Source organism: Callionymus lyra, chromosome 2 (assembly GCF_982586985.1).
Source record: "Callionymus lyra chromosome 2, fCalLyr1.hap1.1, whole genome shotgun sequence".
Classification (NCBI taxonomy): domain Eukaryota; kingdom Metazoa; phylum Chordata; class Actinopteri; order Syngnathiformes; family Callionymidae; genus Callionymus; species Callionymus lyra.
In genome coordinates, this window is record NC_141819.1 from 43,256,858 (window position 1) to 43,276,579 (window position 19,722).

At 37.3% G+C, this 19,722-nt stretch overlaps 1 protein-coding gene across 1 annotated transcript in view; it reads right to left on the reverse strand.

Moving 5' to 3' along the window:
* Nucleotides 1-19,722, reverse strand: part of col24a1 (collagen type XXIV alpha 1) — a 73,420-nt gene that overhangs the window by 20,299 nt on the left and 33,399 nt on the right. Inside the window, exons 15-37 of the mRNA XM_087785367.1 lie at nt 19,615-19,668; nt 19,359-19,403; nt 19,082-19,135; nt 18,947-19,000; nt 17,653-17,706; nt 16,882-16,935; nt 16,764-16,817; nt 15,409-15,453; nt 14,835-14,888; nt 14,381-14,425; nt 9,570-9,623; nt 7,895-7,948; nt 6,954-7,007; nt 6,465-6,518; nt 5,376-5,429; nt 5,160-5,204; nt 4,377-4,421; nt 2,987-3,040; nt 2,498-2,551; nt 2,287-2,340; nt 1,865-1,918; nt 1,127-1,180; nt 873-980 (exon numbers count right to left, since the gene is read on the reverse strand). Of these exons, the coding sequence (XP_087641493.1) occupies nt 873-980; nt 1,127-1,180; nt 1,865-1,918; nt 2,287-2,340; nt 2,498-2,551; nt 2,987-3,040; nt 4,377-4,421; nt 5,160-5,204; nt 5,376-5,429; nt 6,465-6,518; nt 6,954-7,007; nt 7,895-7,948; nt 9,570-9,623; nt 14,381-14,425; nt 14,835-14,888; nt 15,409-15,453; nt 16,764-16,817; nt 16,882-16,935; nt 17,653-17,706; nt 18,947-19,000; nt 19,082-19,135; nt 19,359-19,403; nt 19,615-19,668 (1,251 nt within the window). The remainder of the gene's footprint in view (nt 1-872; nt 981-1,126; nt 1,181-1,864; nt 1,919-2,286; nt 2,341-2,497; nt 2,552-2,986; nt 3,041-4,376; nt 4,422-5,159; nt 5,205-5,375; nt 5,430-6,464; nt 6,519-6,953; nt 7,008-7,894; nt 7,949-9,569; nt 9,624-14,380; nt 14,426-14,834; nt 14,889-15,408; nt 15,454-16,763; nt 16,818-16,881; nt 16,936-17,652; nt 17,707-18,946; nt 19,001-19,081; nt 19,136-19,358; nt 19,404-19,614; nt 19,669-19,722) is intronic.

Here is a 19,722-nt window from a genome sequence, read left to right on the forward strand (position 1 = left end):
ATATTATATATTTAATTTCTTTCATTACTCGTTCTTTGAGTGATTACACATTTGCATGTTTTTATAAAATACATAAATATATATATTAAGATGATATGTCAAGATTACACTATAATTGATTTAATTTCCTCCCATAATAAATTAATAGCGTTTAACATGATAATGTATTTTTGTCAGTCAAAACTGTAATTCAAAGTATTTAAAAAATATTTATTTCTTTTGCAGCATAAACTAAACTCTACTCAAGAACCTAAACAAAAAAACAAACTCTTGACTACCAGTTTTTCTTTTCTTGGATTTTCCAATAATACTCTCTTAATTTGGTAACTTAAGTCCAACTATTCCTTATTTGTGTTGGTTTTTAGCTTACATCTTTCAAATAACATGAATAATACATAATATAATTTGAAACACAAGTGTTATTTTAGAGTATTTGTTATTTCAGGCTTGTGAGATGACATTTGTTCGTGCTTCCAGGTGAGTTTTATGATTATTGTGACCCCTCCTGGCCTTCAACATATATGACTAGATGAAAAGAAGCTTCAAAACAAGTCAGCCCGACGGGGACTCTGAGTGACATGAAGATGGATATAACATTCTCTGTTATCTGCACAAGCTGTAAAGCCTTTCTGCAGAGAAGACTGACCCCTACTGGCATTATCATGTTATGATTGCTATTGCAACGCAAATTTTGGTGCACACATTCAAATGTATAATAGTATAATGAACAATCATAAAACTTCCTCATGAAACCTAAAAAATTAAAACTCCAAAATATCTCAAATAATGGCGAAATGCGGCAAATGCATCTGAATAACTAATATCAATAGGAGTAAACATTAGGAAACAATCGGAGAGTTCAACAAACATACTCGAAAGCCCTGTTTGCCAGGCTCTCCAGGTGGTCCTGGAGGTCCAGAGTCGCCTTCTACACCCTTATCCCCTGTCTCTCCAGTTGGCCCAGGCTCTCCTGGTTCACCCTCACAAACAAAGAAACAAGGGTTTAAGACAAGTTTATGAAACAACAGTGACATGAACATTGGAATCGTAAGTGGTTTAGCACACAACAACCAACACATCGGACATGTTGATTAAGTTGACGTCTCATTACATACACAAGTATTACCTTTGGTCCATCTTTTCCTTGAGCGCCGTCTTCACCTGGAGGACCAGAAGGACCCTACAAACAAAGACATTATTAAATCAGCCCATTTCTCTAAACTAAAAACTCAAAAAAGACAGAACTATTTGGAATAATTGGATCAAAACTTCAATCAAACTAGAAGATCCAACAATGTCTAAACTTCTAACAGTGTCAAATTTTGAGATCTTCAGTGGTGTAAAAAGTTCTGTAAACTTGAGCAACAATGGAACAAACACAATGAAAGAAACACAGCATTTGAACATGATGACAAATACCCAATTATCATCATTCTGTTGTTGCCAATGATGTGTCACAATTTTCCGACAGACAAAGTTTATATATTCAGTATATATTTGAAATCATTTGTGCTTACTGACTATTATAAGGTGATAACCATCTGAAGTGGTGTGAGGTGGCATTTAGTATCAGCGACAGTCGTGGAAAAGTGTTTAAACATTCATGTAGATTTTTATGATCTAGTGTTTTGTCTTCAGAGAAAACTTAGAAATGACTCAAGTTATTTTGAATAATGATCTATACATGATATAAATAGTAGCATAAATGTGCTTGTATTCATTTAAGGGTGTATTTCTCTGCACATTCAAGGATGCCTGAATGGTGGAGACACGGAAAGAGGAACCTCATTGGTTCCTCTTTCCGTGTCTCCACCATTCAGGCATGATGCTTCTCTTGTTACCCTATTATAAGACAAACACTTACTCTCATCCCCTCAGGCCCCTGCTCTCCTTCCTCTCCTGGAGTGCCTTCATCACCCTGTGGAAGGAGCAAAATAAAACAGTGAAACAAATAGCAGCTCTTTATCAACAACTGAAGATTAACAAGGTGGGTTCAGGGGTCTCAGGTTCATGCTCAAAATGTATCAGCAAGTTCAAGGTCGTCCACAGAAAAAGCAAATTTTTTCGAATACTTCCAAAGGTTCAGCAGCAGTGGCAAACATAGAGGCAGCTGTGTTGTTTATAAAATTGTAAAAACTTGCATGAAGAGTTCAACTTACGCACTTAATTTAAACTCACTTTTTTAAGCCTACTGTACATGTATTCAGATAGACTATTTAGCCACGAGTTTTTGTCACAACTTGAACTTAAATAGGACGATTTTCATATTGAGAAAGCATGACTGACCTTGAAGCCTCTCTCTCCAGCAGCACCCTGTTCTCCCTCATCACCAGGTCCGCCCTTTGAGATAATAAATGAAACAGAGTATTTAATATTATCTCAGTGCAGCGAAATATTTTCACAAGGCAGACACTTTATTCTGATTACACACAACTCCATACATCTTTTCATTATAATGGACTGACTGATAAATGTGACATCAAGTAAAAACATTTACTTCAACGCCTTGCTCTCCATCTGGTCCAGGGTCTCCAGGGGGTCCTTTGAGTCCCTGCAAAAGAACAAATAAAAGCGGCTTCAACAGAGCCCTCTCATCGCTGCAGCAACTATGTAAACTAGTGATAAATCAGCAGAACAGACATAATACACAAGTCAGAAAATAAATGTGAGGACAAACACGAGAACGACGAGAACTTTGAACGCTCAGACTCAAAGAACAGCCACAACAAGACGAAACCCATAACATAAACCTGGCCTCGCATGATATCTAAACCGCCCACCCTGGCAAATATTTGTATCTGATTGTTTGACATCCGTGATTTCCCTGAGGGGGTCGGCTGATTTCCAAGAAGAAGACAATTTCAGCGAGCGGTGCCAAAGATTTCAATGTCTATTTAAACAACACTGCAGGTGATACTTCACACCCAGGCTTGATCAACTTTCAGCAGAAACTGCATTTGTTGTCTTGAGTTAGGAGGAAACTTACAGGTTCACCGTGGGGTCCTCTCTCACCAGTGCTGCCCGGAATAGCTGGCTTTCCCTGGAAACAAGCAGAGTCATGAGCCCCGTGTAGCAGCAGCCACGTGTTTGTGTAATTAGAGGAAACAGATGCATGAAAGATCTTGTCAGGGCCAAAGTTTTCCCTTCATTGGCATCACAACAGTGAGATAGATGAGTGATATATATATATATTGTAGTCATGCTGAATGCCTGCAGAAAAACATAACGTCAGCCTTCATTCCTGAGAGTAACTTTCCCAAAGCAGGATGTACTTTAATTATTTTGTGGCCAAGACTGGGCAAGAAACTGTTGTATGAGTTTTCACTTTAAAAATATCAAAGCCCTGGAAAATTAACTGGGACACAAAACATGTTGTCGTCTTTAACAGTGCATTAGAAAATGATAAATTCAATAACATGTTATTAGAGCTAAAAAGCAAACAATTTAATTAACTTCAATATGCAATTCATGATTTAAATGTATTCTGTAGTGTAAAACTGAGATCAATGTGCCCCCCCAGTTGAAGATTATTTTAAAGGGTAGACATCACATATTTATTGTGCCTGTTGTAACCACTGTTGTCAGACGACCATTCATGATTGACCACCACTTTGATCGACACAAAGACAATTCATCATTTTCAGTTGAAAAACAAAAACAATAAATATATGTTTTAAATGTTTGATAAATAATAAATATAATGCTTGTATTAAGTAATTAAAATATGATAATAAAAAATGTAATTTAGACACTGGACTACCTGGCAACCCTGGATAACTGTGAAGGAAGGATATTAAAGGGTTTTATTTTCACAGATGTGGCTGTCACTAAAAGGGTATGAGTACAAGGTGTATATAAGAATTTCAATCATTGCAATTCAAACAATATTTGCTCCTTTAAAATAAATATAAAAAATGTTACATGTTACTTAATGTTGTTCTCAGTTTTATCTTGACCTTTAAAGTATATATTATTATTATGAGTATTGTTTTGATTGTTTAAGCGCTTTGTGACCCTGGTCTGGAAAAGCGCTATATAAATACAAATTACTTACTTACTTAAAAAAAGTTGGGAAAAAGTGAATGAAATAATGAGACAGCAAGATAATGAGGTACTTGTTGTTGGTGAAAGCTTTTTTGGCCATTGAATAAGCCAGGTTTTTCTTTTTTTTTTTTCTTGTTTACAAACTATTTTAATCACAAGATGGCGCTGTCCGATCAAAATAAAATGAACGTGCCCTTGGATTAATAAATAATTTATATATTTTTCAATGTTACCTTGCAGAGATGTTTTTTTTACATTAAGCAGGAGATAGCAAACCTAATAAACACAAATTACCTTTAAACAAATATCTTAAAATGTATAACAACACTCACAGGCTTTCCAGGCGGTCCCCTTTCTCCTGGACCACCAGCCTTCCCCTGCAGACACATCAGGGAAATAAACATTAATGTCTTCCATGTTATATCTGGTAGTAAAATACAAAATGTAATTGAAGATCTGGAGGATCTACTTGGTTTAGAAAATGAGCCATTGTCCATATCAAGCATCATCTGTCCATCACTGACATAGAAGGTTTTACCAGCATCAAAGATTGGCAAAGGTTGTGTAATAGTTTGCATGGATTATTTCAATTTGTAAACAGATTAATATCAGGATTAAATGGAATGATCTTAAAATTGACTTTATGTTAAAGGTATAGTCAGTAAAGAAGCGACAATAACGTGTTAAATTTGAATTCCTAGAACTTTCTGATGATTCATTTAATGATGCTCTTCACTACGTTACTTTCAGGAGAGTCTGTGAGTGTCATGTGACCACCATAATGTTTTACAGCAGGGGGTTAGATCCGGTGACGACAGTGAATCCTGAGTCAAACCTCACACGGAGGTGAGATGTCAGTCTTAGCCACAAATGACTGATTAAAGGGCCCACAACAATTTTACAGGGGGCCTGAGGGGGCTGTCGTGGGAGCTAATGTACGGAAGTCAATGTAAAATGTTCCATGATGCAAGAGTGCATCTTCAAAGGAGCTGAGATGAAACAGCGGCTGCTGAGTGATGTCTGCTTTCTAGTGATCATGTACCTGGTCCTGACTGAGCACAATCTTCCTTTCACATCCAGTTATCATAACATAACACACACAGTTGAAAACTTACAATGAATCCTGGTTCTCCCTTTACTCCGATGTCACCTCGTTCTCCCTGTAAAAACACAATCTATTAGTTCTCTAGTGAGAAAAACTTTCATATTATCCATTCACATTCATATTTAAATACGACAATCACATTGAACTAAAGTCCATACACAATCAACATTACTGCAAACGTTGCTGTTCAAATAAACACACACATCCTCAGAAAATATTTCCATACCTTGGGACCCTCAGGACCTGGCTCTCCAGGGGGTCCATCAGCACCCCGTGGCCCCTGTGAAGCACAGAAGGAATGTGCTCACTAAAGAAAGGAACACCTGAGACATATTATTAAAGCCACTTGAACACAAGAAGCACCACCTCACAGGCAACATCTCCATATACACCAACTGTCGTGGCTGTATGTTTTGTTGACTTAATTCAAAGTTGGAGCTGCTGCACATATGCTGGGATGTACAGTATATTCTCATGTATCAGGTCAAGTAAAATATATTTTTTTTACATCAACAGCGTGAACAATAATAACCAGAAGATGAATTACAAACAGATGAGACGGATATAGGAAGTAAGGGGTGCCCAAATGTTAAAAACTGTTCAAGAATATTTCATACAGTGATGTCAAGAACATTGGACTCATGACAGTTGTAATTACAGATATGTATAATTGACGTTCACGGATGCTGGGGAGACACAAAGTCACTGCACAATTAATGAACGGCTACAAATTGACTCTAGGCCTGACTTTGGAAACACCAGGTGAAGAATCAAATTGGAAAAATCACATATTTGGGATACACAACCAAAAATAATAATAAAAGCTTTCTTGTGAATACTTGTTCAAATTATAGACACAATTAAATTGTATTTTTATTTATGTTTACGATTTTTTTTTAAATATTGTTTCATGGTTGAACAACTGTACCAAAGTATATTCCTAGTTAGTTAAACCCTGGCATAATAAATATTCCCTCTCATGTTAAGTTGAAGGAAAGTAATGTTGTCCCGTTAGGCTTATGAAACCGGAGCCCTAGTATAAATGTATGAATTAGTAGCTGAAATTACACAACGTGTTGACTATGCAACAGACATAATGACTAGTGATGGAGGACTGAAAATATGGTTATAGTGTAATATTGAAGTGTCATTCTTCACACAGCCACATGGTGTCACCAGCATCGCTCAACACAATTCAAAGACCTTGTCCTTTTGAAAGAACATCAGCGATGTCAGAAGGTTGATCACACTTTGGTTGATTTCTTAACACATCAGTGATAAACATCTTGTTTTATTAAACTCAGGCAGCTCTTACCCTCCTCCCCTTTGACCCAGAGGTACCAGGACTTCCTATCTGACCCTGAGGACCCTGCAGGGAGAAACCAGGAACATTATGGTGCAGGTGGATTAAGATTTTTGCATCACAGAAAACGTATCTTTAACGATAAGCTATGAAAGACAGACAGAAATACAGAGAATGAATAGAGAGGATTTGTAAAAACACACTCCACAGATTACAGTGACATTGACTAAAATCATTTAAATGTGTATGTTGATTTCTAGTTAAAACTCTACTAACTTGATTTTTAATTATAGTGCACTTGCACATCATTTACAAAAATGTCTTTGGAGGTAAAAATAAATGATAATAGGGTTCTGGAGGAACGCCAACGGTTCCAAAACACTCGGCTGGTGTTAGTCTTAGAGATAAAGTTATGGGATGGTTTTACATGATGGGGTGCGAGAGAAAATGGGAGGTGCAGGAGACACACTTAAAGCTGCCTTACACAAGGATAGTACTTACTGGGGCACCTTGCATTCCAATGTCACCTGGACTACCTGGCAACCCTGGATAACCCTAAAGAAGAATAGAATCAAAGGATTGAGAGATTGTTGAGGCAGTGTCACAACAAAATTATTATATATTTATTTTGATTGTCTCAATAAAATAACAGATGGATCACTCCAGTAATGGGCCAGTGTTTAACAGGATATAGCAACAGCTCAGTCCCCGAACTCTCCCACTGAGACGTGCAATCAATAGTTCAATCATCCATTGAGTTCAGCAGCCATCACGTGACTCAGCCCTACTTCCTGTTAACCAATCTGTCTTCGTCTAGCCGGTCTGGCTGCCATTTGGGTCGAGACCTCAAGACAGTGTGCCAGTCGGTGACTCGCTGGTGTTTTACAACACTTTGAGGAAACATGTTCTCAACGTTTCTGCCAAAACAAATGATTGAATTTGCCAAAGTTGCTGTAGCAGGATTTTAGAAGTCCCTTTTGTGAGAAGGCTTGTTGGAAAAAACATATTTTCAGTGAATTTACAGTTCTATGGCAGTTTATTCATGTTTGATACAGAAACCTCAACTAAAAAGAGTAGTGTTAGTGTCTGTATGATATTTTGTGTCAGATGATGAAAACTTACTTTTAACCTGATTATAGTATGAGGTTTAGTTGACACAGTTAACTGTTTTAGATGCTTTAATCCAAAAGAGGATTGATCAACATGTAGTACCAAGTCCTCTACTATGGGCCACAATGGTTATCCCACTGGGATTTAAACCCACAACTCCTCTAGAAGTCAAAGGATGGAACTTGATAAACAACTTTAAATGATAATGCTAGGAGTTGAACCCAGGCTGGGGGAGACTATCCCAGTTTCATCAGGTGAGAGGCGGGGGCCTTGGCCAGTATGTGGAGATAGTATTGAAAGGATACACCTTTGAATCAGTGCTAAAGACTCACCCCGGGACCTTTCTCCCCCACAGGGCCCGTCGGTCCTCCTGGCCCTCTGTCACCCTGAGAAGACAATAAAAAGAAAAGGAGGGTAAGAATTTAACTATGACCTCACTCCTACAGTGAGCACGGTCAGGTTCTTAAGAGCGATCATTTAGGCTGACAGCTGGTTGAAAGAGGTTTGTAGTGAACAGGTACGTTAGAATTTAAGGCATTCTGAGCTGCGTGTTGAACCTGGAATGACCTTAACCATGTAGCCTCAACTGTTCAGTCATATGCTGGTAACCTGTTGAGATTAGTCAGTAGAAGATAACAGTCGCGATAAGTTTAATCCGAAGCCTTTTTTATGTTGGATATATTGCTGTCTAAGCAGAAATTGCCCGGAGGAAATCAGTCTCAGGTCATGACATGTTCTCCCACACGTGGAAATATTTGAATAAGAAGGAAAGAAAACAGCTGTGATATAAAGTGTGAAGACAAAATTCTTAAAAGTGAAAGTGAATCAGTCACTGGTTCTTCAACATTGAAATGGCTACAAACATTCATCACAATAGACTTTACAGGTAGATAAAATAGACGGATGAACTTCACTCAGTCTACCAAGTGTTGTCCAAGCTCTGATAAATACAGATACATTTGTATTTGCTAATGAGTAGACAGGTTCAATTGTTGCAGAATTTAACTAATGTTTGAGTGACAGGGTGTGGCTAGAACTCAATGAACAGGTCTGATCTTCTCATCTCAACTCCTAATGGCAAGAAAGACATTTGGCTCTTAATTCAAATATTTCACAAACTAGTTCCTTCTCTTCCATCTTATTTTAGTGTGGACACAATTACTACACTTTGACCTCCGCCTTCTTTCTTATTGTATCTACGTGAGGGGATTATAGTTTTTGGTTTATTTGACCTTGGATCGCTTTTATGCCCGTTGATCTTTATCTACAGCTTCATTCATTTGTACTTCCTATCTTCAATGCCAGCTACTCTTGGGGAATACTCAAACCCTTTCATAAAAAACACAAACTAACATACATCCTAGGTGCGCCCTAAGGCCTATCCTAATGACCCATTGTGTCAAATGCATCTGGACCGACCGACCTCATCTATCAACTTTTACAAAAGGCCTTTTCGGAAACTTAAATGGCTTTCCACCAGTACCCACAATTCTTAGCCACTGGTAAAGCTCGTTCTTTACAATAGCAGGCATTCTTCTGTAGCATAGACACTTCTTGATCTTGTGTCAAATCCTTCCCTGGCTAAAAACCCAAACTGAGAAAGATCTCATCTCCAAGTGGACACTAGTGGACTTTTCCCTTGATGTCAGTGCATTTACTGGTCAAGTAAAGACAAGTAAATAAAATGCAAAGGAAGAGGAAAGCTAAGAATATGTAATATGGATGAAAAAGCGAGTATATTAAGCACAGAGTTAAGTCTGCAAGTTACCTGACACACTGACCAATTTTTGTGTAAGGCACACTTTCAACATGCAATTTACAAACTCAGTGGGAGTCGTAACCGTGACTCAATTGTGATTGATGTAAGAGTGTGGAGTGTTTATCGGCAGCAAGTGTCACAGAGGCCTTGTGGGCCCAACACGGCCCTAATTACAGGGGTCTGGTACTGACAAGCCAAATGTGCAGACACTGATTGACAACCTAATGACAGAGAAACACGCGCCTTACCTTTTCACCAGGAACTCCTACGACTCCAGATATTCCAATCAGGCCAACAGGACCCTGGAGTGAAGGGGTAACAAATTAATTAGTTTCACCAAGGAAAAAGACATGTGAGGAACTAACTTAATTATACATAAGCTTTTAATAAAGGGTTATGTTCAACCTTTACATAATGAGAGAGAATACAGCTTAAACAAAGCAGTTTTGTGTTACAGACAATCCCCGGCAGCTAATGAGAATAGAAATCTGTACAACATGCTATAGGGATTAGTTACCTTCATGGTTCATGCACCATTTCACCAGTATTTTCCATGACATTTCACTCAAAATCCCAAAACAAAAGTGCCTAAGGAAACTTGTAACACATGGAAAACACCAGGATCATTGAAATGCCTCTAAACTTTGATGTACTTTTTCCCGTAAAGTGAAACTAATTTTCAGTTCCTTTCATCAAATATTGATTTTAATATATGACATTTTGGTTTTCTCAGTTTATCTAATAACAATTTTGTTTTTTAAACCATTTTTGAACTAATGTAATTAGTGTTTCTAGAATTTACTTGACCTCTTCTGCCCACCGAAAAGAACATTGTTTTCTAGTGATCATGTTTACCATAACCACTCCAACTCTTGATTGGTCAAGCGTTTGTGACTGCGTGTTATCAATCCCGGAAATATACATCTCCAAGGGACTCATTTTATAAACAAAGCGGGGGGTGATTGTGGTTGACAGTTGGCTGGAGGAGGAATGAAGCCATTATTACATCATATTGGACTCCGCTCTCGTAACCTCTCATTCATCGAGAGTTCAGACGAGGGGGAACCTATAAAGTAATAACTTCAAAACATCATCATGATGAGAGACTTACTGAATCTTGGAAAGGAAAACTTCAACACTTGAAACGTGAGAAAGTTAGGAGAGTTGGGTTCAGACATGAGTTGCCCTTTAATTAATTAGATATACTAAATAATCAAATAGATGTTTTCATTAACATTTGCTTACATGTGAAAGATATTTGCAAAGCACATTCAATTATCTTTAAAATCTTACACACTAACACAATACTGGGAAAAATATTTCCGCCACCAAAGATGAATACGTTTATAAAGAGTATATATCAGAAGGTGTAACTATGTAGAAAGACAGATAGCGAGATAGCGATTGTAACACAAATATGGAACAATAGAACAGCTGTGGTAAGACCAAAAATATTTACGACCATTGTGACCATTGACTTTTTAAACAGATGTGTTCCGAAAAACAAAAAAAAATTGACAAACAGAGCCAATGATTGTTTGATTTTATTAGATATGAACATCTAGGATTGAGAAGGAATAATCATATTTTACTGCCAAAACAAATAGGTCACGGTTATCCAATGTCAAACATAGGTAGGTAAAGATACAGTTTTTACTTCTATTAACTGCAATTTGAAAATTCGCTTGATTTTAATGAGTTTGACCATGAGGCCCTCCAAAGTATTCTTCTCCTTCTGTCCTCCTACAAACTGAAGTTTTACAACTTTTGTCAAGCTGTGCAATTTATCTTTTGCTAATGGGGTAATAATTGCTTTGTAATAAGATTTTAAGACAAGCAGGCCCACAGAGATGTGAAAAACAATATAATAAATGACGAATACATATTTATCTAAGTTAAAACATTTTTGTTTTTTAATTTGAAAGTTTTAAACAGACAATAATATCACTGTGTGATAATTAAAAACCATTAAGATATTACTGTTCTTCTTTCCATGTGTTAGCATGAGGACCAGTAAAGTGGTTTTAACGAAAAATATTGTAAAAGCAACTGCAGAGGAGTGGGAATCCAGAAGCCGTTTCTCTATCAATACTGCAGGGGGAGATTTCATGACGAGGGAAAATAAGCCGGTTTGGCAGTTAAACGTTGAAGACACTTGGCCAACTCTGTTTCAGAGAAGGAAAGACGAGCCGGAATTACGAACATTACACGATTCCTCAGGAGCAAACACAATCTGATGGAAAATGTATGAGTTATTAGAAGAGTTAACCACTTCCAGATCGTCTGAGAGAGGGGCTGTGGTTTGGAGGATCGCCAGCTTTCTTCACAGGAGAATTTAACTCTGCAGAGCAATTGGCAGACATCCGGAAATATTTTGTACGAAGCATCTGATCTGGGACATCTTCTACACAAGTAAGGATAAACAGTCAGATTAAAGACTGAAGACGAATGTGATGCAAAGAAAACTCCAGTCCCACAGTGTTTCTGTGACACTGCAGAACAAACGTATGGTTTCCCACAAAGCCACTGTTGTTACCCAGTAGCTGTATTTCTATCAGGCGTCTTTAGATTATTTTGCAAAAGCTTGCTGTTAACAAAAATGTATAAACAACTTGATCTGAATCTGATGGAATCCTTGGAGAAAAAGACTTAATTTGCCCAGTGTTTATCTGAGTCATTTTGTGAGCAAACATCCTAGCATATTTTAAATGTTGGTCAAACATTTCATATGTGTAATTTAATAATGATTAAAAAACAGTAAAATTTAAATCAAGTGCTCTCCGAGGTCCTGAATGTAGGTGTAATCTTGCCTTTGTTGCGTGTGAACTCTGCATTTAATATGAAAACTCTGAATAAGGTAAATACAGAAAACGGGACATTAAACAGTGTTAATTGTGTTAACATTGTTAATGTTAACATTGATAATCTCACATTTTTTGTACTGTTTGTCATCATGGTCCCAAGCTCCCCTAAAGACCCATGTACAGCCACGCTCTGAACTAACTAGCAGAGCATTAAAATCAGTGTCCAGGGGTGACTGCAATGTTCCCAAAAGAAAGTCTGCGTTCTCTCAATTAGCCTTTTCATACAAGTGCATCAAAGAATGGAACAGGCTCAGACAATCTGAGGAACAAAGCAGATTTTCATCGCTTCTCACAGGCTGTCAAAGACTGGCTTTTAGACAGTCCTGCTCGCACTAATAATACCAGACGGGTATTTGGCCCTCATTGACATTATGAGATTGTACTGTGTTTTTGTATATTATTGTGTTTTTGCTTTATTTGTATGTTGCTGTATTATGTAAACTTTCTGCATCTTTGTTGAGGACTACAGACGGAAAGTAGCATTGTGCTAAATCTGGTGCAGCCATTTTTTTAATGGAACTGCACATTGTCCATTAAACTGAAATTAAAATTTAAACAAATCTGGTCCTGATAATGAAAATTTGGGTCTTCAACCATCATTTCGATGCTACGTTTTAATTTGTAAAACGTTCAATATACTGATTATTAAAGAAAAGTTGGCATGTTAACTAGCATAGAATCTCATTCCGTCAGATCTTTCGTGAAAACAGGAGTGAGATAATGAATACAGTAATTCGTTCCAAGATAAGCAGAACAGATGGATGAACTCAGCATGTCAGTTCAGTGTAACTCTTGTAAGATATTATCCCGCTGAAATTGTGTGAGATTAGTGTGAGGGTGTCAGTGAGGAGGTGCAGCCTGCGGTCATGGGAACGGAGAACTTAAATTGACTTTAAATCCCTTAATTGTAAAAAACTGGTTACAGCCATCATTACCAAGTAGGAAGTGGTCGATGAGGCTTTCCATGAGCTTTTATTGAATTTGTTAAGACTTAGCTTTCATCTTTGAGCAAAAAGACAGATGCGAGTTGTAGCCTGGAGTTCTTCACCATCTTATACCAAAAATAACTCAATGCATTAACATCTCAGAGATACATTTTGATCATATTGTTGCTCATTAATAACTAGAAAAGTGAATCAGGGTTATTTAATTGTTGATTGGCTCAAACAATGGGACAATCTTCGTTTTTCCCCCCACAACCTGAAGTTCCTATTTTCACCAGGGAGCTTTTTTGTTGTTGTGTTTATCTGCTTGGTTGTTAGCCATGTCTAAACTTGGGACATTTAATAAACAAAACTATTTTCTCCCTTAGACTAGGTTTCAATAACCAATCAAGACACTTTCTGACTACAAACTCTCAATGGACTCAACAACTCGTGCAAACAACCTCAATGACCTGAACACTTCAAACTTCAAACACGTTTATAAATAAACTTTTCCAAAGTTTCTTGAATTACCCAAACTTTCTATGAACCCTCAGTTGTTCAGTGAAAAACTCTCTTAAGTAGGTATAGACACTGGCATAGACAATCTTCGGGTATTGACCCAGGATTAAACCTTTCTATGGTCTTACTCATGCTATTTATTTCCACAGTGATGTAATGGCATCCTCTGGAGTCTCCATGTGTTTCCGGGCTTCAAAGAACTCTCCTCTCTGCAAATGCTTAATTCTTCTCATATGTGCACGGCAGCAACAAAGTCCAACAAGGCCGTCTGGAGTGTTCCGACTATGCACAGAATGCAAATATTAACATTATGGGGCCTCTTGGAAGGAAATCCGTGCTTGATGAGAATCATATTGGTAATGTGGGAACTTTGCAGCGTTCAAGTACTTAAGTGTGTCGAGACAACAAAAACAGAAGAGCATTTTTTGGACAACCGTAAAAAGAAACACTCAAGGGATTTGTAAATGTCAAACATTCAATCCACATAAGGTCCAAAAGGGGGTTTCTAATTGTGGTTCATGTAGGATTATGTTGCTTTTTTTCTCTCCATAACTGTGAAGGAAACACATTTTGTGAGAGGAGACCCAGATTTCTTTGCAACAGAAGTAGGTCAGGACAACAGCAGGATGTCATTAGATGCTCTTTAAATATATTCAGAAAGAAATGAAGAGCATAATGGCGCTGCAGAACTTTTTCACAGTTACAAATTTGAGAGATCTAAATATATTGGATATACTTAAGACTACTCACCAGGGCTCCGATCTTTCCAACGTTTCCCAAGTCTCCCTTTTCCCCCTGTATTTAGGAAACATCCAATTAAACAGAGTACCTCAAAACACCATACTTGACATAATAACAGTAACATAAAAACACTTCTGCGGCTGAAACTGTGGAAAGTTGGACTAACACTCAAGGTTCAGTGTGAAAGACTAGACCACATGTGTTGAGTATGCATTGGGTACAACAGTTAATTACAGCCATGACGGAGGAGGTGTGGACCAGGTTTGGAATGCTGTGGTTGAACACATTTTTAAGTGATTTTGTCAGCAGAAAAGGTCAAGAGAAGTTAGACAGTGAACGGAATCAATATAGGAAGTCTTTTGGTTTGTAGTTATAGTGAAATCATTTGAAGTTACAATCCTAAACTGATCAAAAGTTCAGACTTTAGATAAATGAAAAGGCTTTCCCTGGAAGTTAGACTTACAAGCAGACCATCAGGACCAGGCTCCCCTACATAGCCTTTTCTTCCAGGTCTCCCCTGAAAAAAGCAACATTGATTAGAGGCATACATATCTTTCAACACACAGCCTTCACCTGTAATTTTGTTACCGTCTTTCAATCACCAAAGAATCAAATAGACTAGTAATCATATTAGCAAGTAGAATGATCACTCGGAAAAAGATGTTTAACCTTTGAGAAACACGTAATGGATCTGCAAATTACAGTAAAGATTACTTCAGGTTTAACTATGTGTTAATAGTGAAGCTTACATTGTAAATGTCAAGCACATGTTGAATCTTAATTTGAAGACAGAGGAAGTGGAAAGTGGTGACATTTACAATTTCCATCTGTGCTTTCTGTTTCTCTCTAGTTTAATTCTTTATTTGAATATATAAATGGTAACATTTTTTTTTTAGATAATTTTCTCTGGTGTGACATTTTTATGAACTTTTCTAGATAGATGTCCATCAACCCACTGGTCTTTTGCAACTCTATGCACAGTGTCTGAATGTTGAAACAGAAGTTCAAAGAAGATATTTTAAATGGTTCATTCTTACGGTTGGGCCAGAATTTCCTGCTGGGCCAAGTGGTCCCTCGTCACCCTGTAGACATTTACAACATTAATGACACATATATTTAATTCATACAGTCTAATCCTCTTGTATTTGCAAACATCATAGAAAGAAGCTTTATAGCTGAAAATCACCTTTAATCTTACTTTACTTACTTTACTTACTACTCCATTACAACTTTTGCAACTGACTGATAACCTGTCACATAAATTATTAATTTTTCTGAACAGTTTGTGTTTGAGTTTGATGCTTGAAAAGTTGTGGCAGAAAATGATGATAGCCGTGGAGTTAATGGTTTAAAAATATAATTATTATTCATGAAATAGTGGTTTTGTCAACTAAAAAAGATTGTCGAGCATCTGGTTTCCCTTTCAATGGGATATTGAGATGCATGATTTTGGATTGATCTGACTGGGAAGAACCTAAAGAACATCATTTAATTACAATTTATTCCAAAACCAACAGCAATATCAATTGAAAAATAAAAATGTATGTAAGTATTGAATTAAATATTACCTGATCAAAATTATACACCAAATTCAAAATAGATTCATGTATGATTTAATCCAACATGTTCACTGGGAAATATAAGGAAACTTGACTTATTGTGACTTTACATGTATGTACATTATCACTTCTTTATCATAATTAATTTACAAATCTCTACCTCTGCTCTACCGATATTACTCATTTACGATCTGTAGTCTACCTTTTGCCGATTAGCCCAGTAGCACATGGTTTATTATATATTTTTGAGGGATTAAAGATAAAATAAAACTGAGATGACCTTCTCGGTGTTATTTACTTTAATCTGCTGCAAATTCCAAATTTTGGTCTCAAGTTGCAGCAGCACTGATGGACATGATGAACAAATAATTTTAATTTTTTATTTTTCAGGACAGTATTATTATTCTTTCACAAAATAAAGTTGAAAAATCTTCTTAAGAACGATATGAACATTTCATATGGTCCGTTCTTCAGAAGATATTTAATCCAATGAAGGAAGCAGCATTTACGCTCAGAGGTGCTGCAGCAGTGTTTGTTGTTAATGTATCTGAAGACCCAGATATTCATCTTTTCACCCACAAAAGGAATTGTAACACAAAGACAACTTTTGTCTATACAACTAAAGTGTATCTTTAATCAGGACGGGAAAACATCAGCTGTGTTTTTATAAACAACCTTTAAGCAATAAAGACTTCATTCTCTGCAACATGAATCAGGAGACATCACAGAGATGCAGGACAAACAGCCGACTAATAACTGAACACACATTTTTGATCCTAACAATATCACCATGAAGAGAGCTGAACGTTTTTGTGGCTATTGTAAATTCTCACCTCAGTTCCTTTCGGCCCAGGCGGCCCTGGGGGACCTCTCGCACCAAGCAATCCCTGAAACAAAGCTGGTTTAATTCTTTCATGCCCCACTTACTTGAAAAACTACTGCAAGACATACCTTTGGTCCAGGTGGACCGTTTGGCCCTGGCACGCCAATGTCTCCAGGGAATCCCTTTCAGAAAGATTTGAATCTTTAACTAACCATCAAGCAAATTGTGACTTATTGTTCTCATACTCTTGGAAGTGCAATGAAAAATACAGTTTACTGCTGGGTTCTTACTCAGCAGGCCTACACTGAAGGAGAGACAGTGACTTTTGACATGACTATTGAGCAACTGGCATCGAAATACCTTCACGCATGTCTACCATAAACAATTATTGAAATATGTAAGTGATCGATCATGTTCTTGTCATGAGTGAGATGTTTCTGACACCTCCAATGTTTTCTACATATACAGCAGGATGCAAAGTTGACTAATCCTGTTGTTTCAGGTTCAAAAATCATCTGTATATTGAAAAGCATGTTCAACAGCTGCGACTTTTCTTTTCGGAGTGACTTCAGATTAAGCCTGAGGACGTTGATTAACAGCTGCCACGTTCAATGCAGCTGGAGACAAAGTGTTAAGACACTCACATGATTTATTTGCTTCCTTAAACTTCATGGATCATGATTTTAAGAGCTCTTGGAACAAATTTAACGAACATCTTAACATGGCAGCGTGCCCGCTCTTATTGCACAGTTTAGTGTGGAGTATTAATATGATGTCATCCTTCGAAGGAAATAATAAATAGTTTAGCCTCAGTTTTACTATCAAATATTTCCTGCTACAAAATTACAAATTGAGCTTATCAGGAACTCTCAAAATGAAAATAAAGAAAGTAAGATTACCTCTGGTCCTGGAGGACCAGGTGGTCCCTGCAGTCCTATGTCTCCAACTTGACCCTGTTGCAAAAACATAGTGAAAGAGGGTGTCTGAGGTGATCATGTGTCAAGTCTCTTAATGTTTATGGGAGTTTTAGATGGTTAAAAGATTATTTGTTTAGTAAGATACAATCCTATTCTTTGTTCACCACAGCAAGTCCTCCTCTTTTATCTAACTTTTCTAACCTTGTTATACCTGCTGTCTTCTTCTTTTACTACACTGCATGCATCACGTTCATAGGTTGTCGCCATGGTCTGTGGTCCAACACTGTCTCTCCTCACGTCCATTATCCAGTCTCTCAAAATTATTTCTGCAAACATCTTCACATGTGTGACTAATTCTGATCCCTTTAGCTGCTCAAAACGACAACAGTATCTCTGACTCTACTGACTCCTGAAACCATATTCTTTGTTATCTCACTAAAACTAATACTGACTACGTCCAAAACATTCCCTAAACACACCTTTTTTTTCTTACTGTCTCTAGTTTCAATCAACTATAGTCTTATTTCAACTGTATAGTGTCTTGAGATAACTTTGTTATGATAAGACACTTTAAATAAAATTGAATTGAATTGAATTATTTTTTATAAGTAATTTATACACAAATCCTATTAAGAAAGGCATATTAAAACAACCTGGTTCTAAATGAAAGCTTTTCAGGTTTTAGATGGAAATTTCCACTGATCAGATCAAGAAGAGTGCAGTAGACTAACTCTTCTTGTTCCGCAGATCTGGAGTGCACGAATGCTCCTTCCGAGATGCAAAACTAATAGACTCAGGGACTCATTCATTCCTTGTGCTATCAGATTGTATTGGGGGCAGCAGTAGAGTGAAAGTATGACTCTTCTCTGTCTGTCTGTCTGTCTGTCTGTCTGTCCGTCCGTCCGTCCATCCGTCCGTCTCACCAAACAAGTTCATTAGGAGCACAAATTACCTTCTCACACCTAATGGCTGTGAGCATAAATATTACACTAACTAAAGTAAGTAAAGGTTATTTTTAAATCACCTTTCTAGACCAGGGTCACAAAGCACTTTAACAATAAAAAACAATACACAGTTAAAATATATTCTTCAAAAGATCGAGACACAAAAAGTGTCCGTTTTCATGTTTTAAAAGAAACCTGTTTTGACGAACAGCTAAAATCAATGAGTGCTTATTATGTTGATTTTTAAATATATTTCTAATATCACAATTTTAAATGTACTTAAAGACGGCACAATTTAAGAATCCAACTCTAAATAATGGACCAGAACTTACCAGAGGTCCAGGTTTCCCTCTCGGGCCAGTCAGACCAGGGAGGCCAATGGCACCCTGCAACAAAAGAGAATTTCAAACAATATCTGTATACTACAATACATTACATTATGATTTCTTCCATACTTGCTGACTCACCTTGTCACCTTGATACCCCATTTCTCCTGGTTCTCCCCTATGTCCCACTTCACCCTGGATATACAACATCAGAACAGAAGTATAACACAACACTACACTGCAACATCCGTGAGTCATAGCATAGCCGACATCACAGTCGGCTATGTTTACAGTCAAAGATAAAAGCTACCATGTTGTAAATATTTTTTCTCAACTTTCATCAGCAGGTAATAACCTACACAAAGTTAGCTAATGAGACACTAGTCAAGCACTACAATAATATAAATATTTAGATCACCTTATCACCTTTCAATCCAGGCGGGCCAGACCGTCCTCCTGGGCCCTGATCCAGAGAGAAAAAAAAATGGGAGGAGAAATTCAGAGGAAAGAAAGAGAGTATGTTTAACAGTTTTCAAAGACAAGGATGATACTTTTCAAATGCATCATTTGCAAATTGCATAGTCAGCGAAAATGTGTAACAGTTAACATTAATTGATAACACATTTAACTCTCATTGCATTGAAAGTTAATTCACACAATAATAATTCACCTACCTGGGGTCCACCAAGACCAGGGAGTCCGCGTGGTCCCTCCGGCCCCAGGTCCCCCTGCAGATATTTGAAACGGATGCAGCGTTAAACACGTTTCTGATAACAGCCGCG